This window comes from Hyposmocoma kahamanoa, unplaced genomic scaffold (genome assembly GCF_003589595.1).
Source record: "Hyposmocoma kahamanoa isolate Upper Pololo Valley unplaced genomic scaffold, ASM358959v1 180, whole genome shotgun sequence".
In the NCBI taxonomy this organism is placed as follows: domain Eukaryota; kingdom Metazoa; phylum Arthropoda; class Insecta; order Lepidoptera; family Cosmopterigidae; genus Hyposmocoma; species Hyposmocoma kahamanoa.
Genome location: NW_020653711.1, coordinates 1,518,153 through 1,529,822, shown reverse-complemented (window position 1 = coordinate 1,529,822; position 11,670 = coordinate 1,518,153). Strand labels below are relative to the sequence as shown.

The window sequence follows — 11,670 nt, the reverse complement described above, 5'->3', positions numbered from 1 at the left end:
GTTTTATTATTATTATTTTTATTTCAAGTTTTCCTACAACTGAAAAAAGGAAGAACGAATGGTTGGAAATCATAGGACTGCCGAATATAAACGTTGGATCAAAGACCATCTTAAATTATTTAAATACAATTATTTTATTCCGTCATGAATAATTTTAGTATTTTTTACCCGACTGCGTCAGAAGGTGGGTTATGTTCTTTGAGTGTATGTTTGTTCATTTCTTTTTCACCCTGTACAGCCTAAATGGCATGATGGATTTTGACATGTGAGGTGTCGTTAGATTCGTCTTGATTGGTGGGAGTGTCATAGGTTTATCTCTTTTCAGTTATTTATTTGCAGTCGAGGTTTTTTTTAATAATTTGGTTTTTGTAAATCTATATACATATTTAAAGGAGTACGGTCCGGAGCAATTCACTGGTAGATGGACGCATAGCAAAAACTGTAAGTACTAGAACATGATAACTTGAGGGTATGTTAATTTTATTTAGTGAAGGAGTACTAACAACGGATTTTTCAAAATTCATCCCCTCAGAGGGCGAAAAAGGATAAAAACGTTTGCATGAAAAATAATATTCCTTGAAATTACCAAGACGAAACTTAGCATAAATATTTTACAATAAAAATGGTAAAAAAATGGCATAACAGTTTTTTAAAAATGCGGCGAAATGGGGTAATAAAGTTTGTATGGAAACTTTTTAACGCGTGGTGCGATTTGCTTCATACTTGAATATTTTTCATTTGTATAAAAATTGTACACGGACGAAGTCGTGGGGAAAAGCTAGTACATGATAATTGTTGATTTCCGATAATTGATTTTTACAACTACTTCCATTATTACTGTGTTAAAATTGCTTGATAGATTCATTTGCTTAAGAAAGCCCGGAAATTAACGGGAATGCTAGAATCCGCAGAAACCTGAATAGACTTGTATTTGTCAGTTGGTTAAAAGACGTTACGTACATATGTACTAAAATGTAGGTTAAAGACGTACATCTTAAAGTAATTTTTATATTTTATTTAGTAAGTACAATTAATAAACCTACGACGACGGAGGACGAAACTTGTTTACAACGCAACGGAGTAAGTTGCATTAAACAGAGCAAACGTGTGATCGGCGATGTGCCGGTTGTCAAATAGCGTCCCCACCCCTCCCGTGCGTCAGTCCGCGCATCTTTCTTTTCATCTAACCCGACTCGGAGCGAACGAGTTTTATAATTTTATTTATTACGTAATTACGTCACCACACTGTAAACGCACACAGTAGGTATATTTATATATTTGATATATTTAAGTACCTTTGCGATCTACAATATAACACACAGCATTAACACAACGTACAAAGAACACACACGCAATTATTTAATCAGTTCATTTCAGTTTATTTTATTTTGCGACACACACGTCCGTCACTCATCTCAGCTCAGGGCTCATTGAAAACCAGCTCCACAGTCATATGCGACTGTGGCATAAGCTGAATGAAGTCCTTTTGTGTACGCCACAACCGCACACATGACAGTACAACATTTGTAGTTGTTATATTTAGTATTTTTCTGTTTTGCTCTTTGTTTGTTATTGTCTTATTTTATTTTATTTTAATTTTGTTAATTACGTCTTTTTGTTTTGTTTCGCTTGTCTAAGTGGTATCAATATTTTTATTTTTTTTGTATCTATGTGTTGTGGCGTTGCAATAAATGTCTATTCTATTCTATTCTAATACTATGTAATGTTATATACCAGTAAAGTAGGTATAATTAAGTAAGAATGTCGCCAACAAACTGCACAGCAGTTTGGTGATTTTTACTAAATATGTTACCAGTTGTAGTCTTGAAAATATATTTTTTTAAAGTTTAAAAATGTCTGTTGACATTTATAATAATATACCACTCGAGATTAAATTATTAGACTTGTGTTTGTTTAGGCATACTTTGGTTACAGTAAACTAAAGAAACAAAAAAAAACAGTTTCAACATTCAAGCCATACATTTGCATGTCGATAATGACTTATCGATAGATTATGCTACAACATTAAAGAAATCCGCCATTTGTAACTTTCAAATTTTGGTTATATGCACGTTGATTCTGTAGTTAGGGAGCGTAAGACTTTAACCGATCATAATGACAATTAGGTTCGATACGTTCGTTAAGTTTCGTTAAGATTCGATATTCTTATCGGCTCTTCGAGGTCACATTGTTTACGTTGGTATTCTTAACGACGCGCTTCCTTCTTACATTTCACTGTTAGATATTTGTGTTTTGATCGCATTAAGTGCAAAAAAATCACTTTTTGCCTTAAGGTAAGCCAAAATGCTTAGTAATTGAAAGGGACTTGTTCTTGGCTGTGTCTTGTAATCACTTGTTTATGTCGTGATGCCGCGATTGTAGAGGTTAAGGCGAGCGACGTTTTCTTAGTATATTCTCATCTTACCAGATATTTAGCTTAGAAAATGGAAAAAAAATAAGGTAAATACTTACAGAACTCCAATTTGCTTACTTGTCGTGATGTATTATTTTATCCGTAATTTTGCAGAAGTATTCAGAAAAAATAAACACAAACAGTCAAGTTTCCCTGGAATGTAACAAACGTTGCACAAACTAAATAACCTTAAGAGAGTTTGTAAATAACTATTTGAATGCTCGATCATGTTGGTCGAGAAACAATGCCTCCCGTCGGAATGTTCCCATTTTAGTATATTTTTCGATAATGTAACGCTGTCGGTACGCGTCGGTTGCAGTAACGATTTTCGTTATCGTGGATTTACAGAATAGCATAATCGGTAAGTTATCGATACCGCAACCGACGACTTTCGCTATCAGAGCCAACCGAATCATAACGATAGCCACTACAGAATCTCTATTTCAAAATCATTCGTTCAAATCGCATTAACCGTATTTTTTTTATCTATGCTGACTTTGTGCAAGGAAGTCATAATGTTGCCATTTTATATAAAATTTGCAAAGATTATACAAAAATATGAAAATCACTAACTTAACCTAGGCTTATTTAGTTAATTTATTTTTAGGATTGAATAGAGAACTAGTTAAATTCATGACTGGCTTCAAATAACGAAAAAAAAACACAAATGTTTTGCGCGACCCGATCAGCGCACTCATTTTATATTGGTTATAGAGCTCCGCATATTATCAAAATAGTGTTGAAGCGATTATAATGCTTAAATTATTAATATAAAGTGTAGGTAATACATTGCATTGTTAAATACTTATATTACTAAGATAATAAGAAACAGATTTTTTCATTAGTATGCCAAATAAAATATTTTTACTTAAATACTTAACACCAATGGTTACATACTTGAAAACCATTTTTGATAAATATACGATATTCTTGCCAGCTTAATTTTCTGTTTGCAGTTTGCTTTTAATTAATTGCCAACACTATTTACGTGACGTCAAAAATTACTCACGGATTGAATCGAATTTTAAGCTGTTTTTATTTAGTTTCGGTTGGAAACCGTCGTTTCTTGTTGAGGAAAAACGTTAGAACACACGTAAGTATGCATATTTACTCAGATATTAGCAGTATTTTTGGAATTTTAAACAGATGGAGTGATGTTGAAAATGCACATCCATAAATGGAATTCTTGTAATGACACCGTGTGGCCTAAATATCATTTTGTACAGAAAGGCAGTTTGCTAACACTTGCATGAGTCACTTTCTCGTTAGTAGACGCGGACGACGATCGGTTGAAAGACATTGCGTGTTCGTTAGAATTTTATTTATAAACTAATCATAGTTTGGTTATCGAGCCCCCTTTGTTTAGTTTGTCTTACCACCGCTTACGGAACACTTCTAAACGCATAGCTCTTCATAAAGGTACATATTTAGCAATAAGTTACTCATAGAAATGCACACATTCATTTGAAACTAAGAATTTTCTCTGAGCAATGCCTGATTCATTATTATAATTTCTTTACGTTTTTACTAGCAAGAAGGCGCATGCATCTCGTTATATCATGAATGCATGTGTAAGTGTTATTTCAATTGGAACTAACAGATGGTGCATACTTATAAGTTATAAGATGTTGCCACTGCTGTTGCTTTCTTTAAGTATCTTTTTGTCTACTTACTATTTTTCAAGTGTTTAGAGACAGCCAAACAGGCGATTTATAGATGTATACAAATAGTCACTATTATAAACAGTGTGCACATAGGGTGAGGTACAAATTCCACTAAGAATTTTTACACATTTGAAGAGAAAGTACAATTTGGGAGGTCCCATGGTTACAGGTAAAAGAGAGCCTGACATATTTGTTTGTTTGAAAAACTTAATATACATGATTTTAAATTAGAAAAAATAGTTTCACTACCAATGTGTAGCAGTCTTTAGTTTTAGGTGTGGCCAAAATTTATCTATGCAGTGCATGGCCATATGGTAAAAGTGTAGCTATGGTCAAATTATATTTATTTAGTGCTGTCTCAACTTATAGAGATATTACCTTGGAGCATTACATATAGAAAATCTTTTTCTTTTTGTGGAATTAGCTGTTTTGGACTGAAGAAGTACAAACTATAAATAATGTTTTTGATGTTTTGTATGTACAGAGTGCATTGAGACCAAAACTTGGAATGATAAAATGTAAATAAGTATTTCAAGCATGTAGACTGTATTTAAACGGTTATCTAAGTGTAATAAAATGTCCTTGACTTTGTTTTTGCCGGCTACGTGCGTATTGATGCCATAGGCCTTGTGCAGTTGCATACTTTTTTAAAAATTGATTGCATGACCTTGGATTCATGTACTTCATTCGAAATATCAGAAATAATGAACATCAAAAGAAATATGAAACAGTAGCATAGTTGTAGATTAAAATTATTATTATTTTTTCTGTACATTTGAATGAATTAAAAATACAGGCTTACAATTGCATTCAAAATGTTGTTGCCAGGAAATAGAAATATGAGAAATATAAATACTCCGGACATTAATAAATTCGTGAGTAATTTACATGGGAAATAATATTTTTAGTAATGTGTTGTTATGACAATTACAGTAATGAAATTCTTGTTGATGGAACTGTGTTATGATCAGTGCTTGGAGGAGGTAGAGTCACTTTTTTTTCTTGCAACATTATGGTCATACTGTGGCAATTCAATAAATTATTATTAAATACTCTCAGCATTTGGAAATGAGCAAGCTATCGGTGCAATAAATGTTAAAAATGGAAAGATATAAAAAACTAGATAGTGCCCGTGATTTCATGTGTGTATAATTGAGTATTTTGAGTAAGGCTACTCATGAGTAGACCTCATCCCCTATTTTACATTGACAGGTAATAGGTCAAAAATGCTGAAACATTGTGTATTTCTTACAACAGTCATAGATATGAATTTTCAGATCCCTTACTTGAGCAATTACTGGTCCGTACAAACTTTCTTCCCATGTTTTCTCTCCATTTAAAATTTGTTTTTGTGACAAAAAGTAGTTTATAATGTCTTTCTTCTAGGTCCCAGCTATCTCTATACAAATTTAATAAAAATTTATCCAGTGGTTTAGGCATGAAAACGTAACAGACAGAGTTACTTTCACATTTATAATATTAGTTGGGATACCAAATGAGCCAAATAAGGCATGAGATGCTTTGACATAATGCAACAAATCTCTTAAAAGTCGTTCTCGCTTTCTATTCTTAACAGTGTAGCCTTCAGAAAACTTATGAACTTTGGTCACACTAGCTGTAGCAAGATAGCACACTATGGTAAAATCCGAGAATCCCTTATTAAATTTGACGTCATTGACCCAAAATAGCTCTATTAGAATCAGTGAGCTTCATAACCATGCAGGTTTGAGTACACCAAAAGCACTATATAGTGCCAGGTGGTTTTACTATCCACAAGGCCTTAATTCGTCTAAATTTATCATTACACAAGCAGGTTTTAGTAAACTATTAAATATAAAAACTAATTAATCTGTGTGGCATTTTCTTTTAATTAATACATCTTTTACAAATCTGTTATAGGCAGTATAAAAGCCAAATAAAGAAATTCATATGTGTATAACATTGAGTAGAAAAATAAATTAAAAGTAGTAAAAAATAACAGTATTTATATTAATATTGCAGACACACTCATAGCCCCGCACTAGGGAAAACCAGTATCGCGGGAGCCATGGACACACACATAGACGACCCCGAATATACACCCAAACTCACTAGAGAAATAAATGTAGGCCATACAAATGTTTCTCCCGACACGGGAATCGAACCCGAGACCTGTTGCGTGGCAGTCCACCATTGTAACCGTACGGCCACAGAGGCAGTTAAAAGTAAATTAAAATATTGCTCTCACTAGTCTAATTAGGTTAGTTGTGATTATGGAGTATTCACCTTTAGTTGGTTTCCACTATTCTTAATTTTTTTTTAAATCGACCAAAAGCTACTCTCAAATTCTCCTTCCGCGACACAGACACCACTGTAGCCACTGCAGTGTTTCTATAAGCGTCTAAGTTGAAGGCATCCTTACTGGTAGGTAGTAGGTAAAAGTCATAATACTGAATGAACTATATTGGAGCATTTTTTTTGTTAAATTTAAGATATCCAAAAATGTCGTCACGCAAGACAGCTGGTCGTCGCGGGACGAACAAGAAGCGCGCCCAGCGAGCGACTTCCAACGTGTTTGCGATGTTTGATCAAGCTCAAATCGCAGAATTCAAAGAGGCCTTCAACATGATTGACCAGAACCGAGATGGGTTTGTTGACAAGGACGACCTGCATGACATGTTGGCATCACTTGGTGAGTAGTCAGTTAAGGAGTACTTGTAATATTTTTGACTGTCTTGTGATCTAATAATAATCTAACTGCGTACTACTAAAAATGCGTTTTTAAAGTGCTGCTACTTAATATTATCTATTCACCAAGTATTTTTTACTTTTAACCGATTTTAAAAGAAGGAGGAGGTTCTCAATTCCACTGCATTTTTTGTGTGTGTATGTTGCACGATTACTCCGACGCTGAGCTATGGCCTTTTTGCACTGCTATTGCATATATTCACGGCTGGGCGTGAGGTAGTGCTGCGACTCTGTTGTTTTTTTTCTTCATTTTATTATATTACATATTTTTCTGTTATGTTTGTGTGTCTATAGATCCAAATAAACGTTTATCTATCCTACTCCGTCATTTGTAGTTGGACTTCGGTGATTATATTTTTGTTGGAAAGGGGGTAGGTACCTCGGTAGTAGTCCCATTCAAATTTGAAGGAAATATTCCACCTCTAAGGGTGGAAAATTAGGGGATGAATCTTTTCGTTAACCGATTTCAATAAAACTTGGCAAACTTTTATGAAATATTTCCGCAAACTTTTGAGGTCAATTTTTTCTTTATAAAAAAGTTATGATTTAAATTAGTTTAGAATCGGACCACACATAAACAGATATCTGCAAGCTATCTGCAAATTGAATATATATTAATTACTCTATGTCGCTATTGTATATTATGATAATGTACAGGGTGGAAACTTCAGATCGTTTAGCAAAGGATATGGTAAAGTTTTTTGCGATTTCTGACATTTCTAGTAGTCCTACCGCAGTTGATCTCACAGACTTGATTCTTACCAGAAATGGGACATAATATGGCATGTGCAGTTTCGTGAAAATTGTCTTTTATCTTGCTGACTGTACCATTTTTTCAAAATCTGTAAATGTCAATCGAAATAATCAAAATTCGTGGAAAGTCTCTAGGATCGTTCTCCTGTAGCTATGACAGTTAAGGTAGCCCTTTATAGTTACACATCAAAACACACTTTCTGCTTTCCTATAAAAGTTGCAATTTGCAGATTGAATATTGTGCATAGGTGCTGTCATTTTAATTGATTTACACATTTATTTAGAGGACATCTATGACCAGCTACTGCTAGAATATAAATAAACCTCTTTGAAAACAATGATGAAAAAAAGAAACCAATGATATACAGTACTAAGGAGGTATACATTATGTTATAGGACAAATGAAATGTGAATGTTACGACAAATAATAAATAATAAGTATATAAATATTAGACAACATCATATATGTTGCTCTTAGGGGTCTACTTCCGTTCTCTGTCCAAAACAATTACTATCACAAGTAATACTTGACCAAATCTAAACACAATATCAAGTATGAAGCTACATTCGCATCATGCGTCTTTTTAACCGACTTCAAAAGAAGAAGGAGGTTCTCAATTCAGCTGTATGTTCTTTTTTTTTGTATGTAACGCCATAACTCCGGTATTTGTGAACCGATTTTCATGATTATTTTTTTGTTGGAAAGAGGGTACCTTAATAGTGGTCGCATTTCATTTTTAAAAGAAAATCATCCACCTCTAAGGGTGGCTGATCACGCATGAACATTAATTTTTATTAGCGCCTAAATTTTACTTAAGGAGCAATTACTTTAATGGTTGGTTTTGCTATTCTCCAATTCAAGGCGTTTTTCTCTGTCAATATACTTTGAGTAGTGAGAACTGATTTTTATTATGTCCTGTGTCAAGTCCTGTATAGTGGCGAACTAGGGGATATTTCAATAAAACTTGGCAAAAAGATGTAATTCCACGTACTTTTGAGGTCGGTTTTTTTGGTACTCTGTACTGAGATTATAATTTGATCGAATGTTGCTTATTTGACAGTAATTGTTTCGGATGGATGTCATACGGAGAACTAGAGTTCAGGGCCTGATCCCAAAGTAAGTAACTAAAGCACTTGTCTTATGGAAATCTGAAACAACGACGGTAGTACAAACACCTAGACCCGATACAATATAGGAAAGTTGGTTTTTGTATATTGAGCAGACCGGGGATCAAACAACCTGGGACCTCAGAGTCGGCGACGCGATGAAAACCGGTGTGTAAGCCACTTTACCACGAAAGTCAAATGCTTGTACGTTTATGTACTTCGTCCTACTTCTCTTTCTTCAACCTGAATGTAAGGGCGCGTTCCCACTATGTCGTGACGACAGATTGTCGTGCAGTTTACTGTGTCGTGGCTTGTATTTATATTTAAATGAAGTTGTTCACATAAAGTACGACACGATTAACCTTCGTTCACGATTTTTTATCATTACAACGACAAACTGTCGTCACAGTGCGAACAGCTAGAACGACGGTCGTCTGACGATAAAAACGTGACGACAGATTGTCGCAGCTCCTATTGTCGTGACGTTTTATTTATTGCTGTCCGCACGTATTCTGCTCCCTGTCCTCCCCTCTGGTACCCCGCGCCCTCTGCTTGCTTTGCAGTAGCGTTGGGTCGCAGCCAGAGATGGGCAAGCGCCCGTGTTTTAACCCGGCGCTTTGTTAACGCCGGGTTTAAATCGGGTTAAAACCCGAAATCGAGGGCAAAAACTAGTTACGTCTAAATATTTGTTGTGAATTGAGTTTTGTTCAAATTTAATTATACATTGTGTTTTCTTTTGTAATGTACTCTGCAATTCGCGTTAATAGACTATTAAATGTGGAAATTGTCATTCTTGAATAGTCCCAAAATTTTCTATCAACACTTTTCAGTTCATCAATAAACGTTTGACATAACCCTAATGGAATTCATTTTAGTAGCATTGAATGTACCCAAAACTTTATTTTCTTTGTTTGATTCCTCTTCCGCAATTTAAAAAGTAATACATTATTAAAATTTCGTCTTCATCCATTTCGAGCGAACACACACTACCGGTTTCCAAAAGAACATACAAGCGCTTGCAATGCATCAAACGATTCTCTCGTGCAATCGACAAGGAGGCTGTCGTGAAACGATAAATTGTCGTCACGATCTAGTGGGAACAGCTAGTCACGACAGTCGTTCAACGATAAAAAATCGTCCACGACAGATAGTCGTGATATGGGAACAGGCTAGACACGACAGTCGTCCAAAGATAATAAAACGTGACGACATAGTGGGAACGCGCCCTTACATTATAATTCGATTTTTCTTACAGGTAAGAACCCAACGGAAGAGTATTTGGAAAGTATGATGAATGAAGCTCCAGGGCCCATCAACTTCACCATGTTCCTTACTCTGTTCGGCGAGCGGCTGCAGGGTACCGACCCTGAGGACGTCATCAAGAATGCATTTGGGTAAGTTATGTTGACATATAAATATATCTTTTAGGATTAAGAACTTCAGACCCCCGGTTGCAACACTTTAGATGAGAATAATAATAATTTAATCATTTCTTAATAATTTCAACTATTTAATAAAATCCAAGTCCAAGATTTGGAATATCATGCACATGTATTGCATCTTGACAAAATAGGAAACAAACAAAAAACTTTTTCCAAAATGTTTTTTCTGGTGTTTTGCTTTATTTATTTGTTAATCTTTTTCTCTGTGTTTTGTACCTAACAAATACACGGCTTATCTGTTTATCTACAGCAAAATTGTAAAGGTAAAAATTACTCTATAATAATCATAAAAATCAAAAAAATAAACTGTGTATCAAATTATAAAATTGCACGAACTTATTGTCAAAAAGTAAAAATCAGGCAATTTAAGTATAAAGGACAGGAAATATAAGAACAATCAGAGGGTGATATCATAAATATAAGTAAAATTTTATATAAAGATATTTTTATTATTTCCAATACTGTTTTCACGAAATAATCTTGGTTTCTCTTAGTTGTTTCGATGAAGAGAACAACGGAGTAATTCACGAGGAGCGACTCCGCGAGCTTCTTACCACGATGGGTGACCGGTTCACCGATGACGACGTCGACGAGATGCTCCGAGAAGCACCGATCAGAGACGGGATTTTCGACTACGTCGAGTTCACCCGTATTCTTAAGCACGGCGCTCATGACAAAGATGAGCAGTAAACAGGTTATTTGGTTCACTTTTGTTTTCATTTTAAGTTAGGAAGATTTAAAAACTGAATAATACCATAACATTGTTCCTTACTACACTAACTTTAACGTTTGATAGAAGTTCTTAATATCTTTCACACAATTATTACACCACGCGATTTCAAGGGCCCTGCGTCAACAGTGGGCGTGGACCCTAATTAGGGCGCCGTTCTTATTAACGTATAAGTTGCCCAAATTAGGGACCCTAACTGATTAACATTATAATTATTATTACATCTGTCTAAATTAGGTTTAGGGTCTCTTGAAATCCGTTAGTGTAATAAGCGTTTTACTGAAAAAAATCATAATGTTTATTGTGGCAGTGCTATTTTATAGATTTGCAAGTTGCTTCGTCCAAAAATTTTTTTTTAAAGAAATCACGGGCTGATGTCACTTGTCGGGAGGACAATAATTGTCTTGTGATATTTGTTGTTTCTATTATCAATTGACTGGTTTTTATTGTACAATAAGTGTAAAATCCAATACTGCGACGACACCACGTCATTTATCTCGAATACCCCATCAACATACTTCCAAAATGTCGGCCATGTCATAAAACTCCTTACTGGCAAAATGGCTCCCCCAATCTGAAGTAGATAAAGTTGCCATACGAAACAAATACACTAACGTATGTAACTTACAATTTTAATCATAAATGAATTTACATCAGTACATACAATAGGAAATGCTGTATCAAATTCTATAAATATAAAAAAAGTTCGTCATAATTCTGCCTAATTCGTACGATTTATGATACTTACATTTATGTATATAACCGACATAATTACGGATAATTAAAAAAAATGGTTTCTAAGCACATGTACTAGAGTTTAAATTTATATTATAT

At 34.5% G+C, this 11,670-nt stretch overlaps 1 protein-coding gene across 2 annotated transcripts; it reads left to right on the top strand.

Annotated features, from left to right (window-relative positions):
- Positions 1-3,743: 3,743 nt before the first annotated feature.
- LOC113225888 (myosin regulatory light chain sqh) lies at positions 3,744-11,670 on the top strand. Of its 2 annotated transcripts, XM_026458351.1 has the most exons (4): positions 3,744-3,832; positions 6,549-6,748; positions 9,920-10,058; positions 10,601-11,669. In XM_026458351.1, exons 2-4 carry the CDS (start codon positions 6,559-6,561, stop codon positions 10,794-10,796), a joined length of 525 nt encoding a protein of 174 aa, XP_026314136.1. In that variant the 5' UTR covers positions 3,744-3,832; positions 6,549-6,558; the 3' UTR covers positions 10,797-11,669. The 2 variants fall into 2 exon arrangements, with proteins under 2 accessions (XP_026314136.1, XP_026314137.1); XM_026458352.1 differs by lacking the exon at positions 3,744-3,832 and having other exon boundaries at positions 10,601-11,670.

What these genes read in the sequence shown, in the direction of transcription:
- LOC113225888 (XM_026458352.1), top strand. Translation starts at nt 6,559, where the DNA reads ATGTCGTCACGCAAGACAGCTGGTCGTCGCGGGACGAACAAGAAGCGC. An exon ending in TGACATGTTGGCATCACTTG is followed by an intron (nt 6,749 to 9,919) that starts GTGAGTAGTCAG and finishes TTTTTCTTACAG; the next exon opens with GTAAGAACCCAACGGAAGAG. An exon ending in GTCATCAAGAATGCATTTGG is followed by an intron (nt 10,059 to 10,600) that starts GTAAGTTATGTT and finishes GGTTTCTCTTAG; the next exon opens with TTGTTTCGATGAAGAGAACA.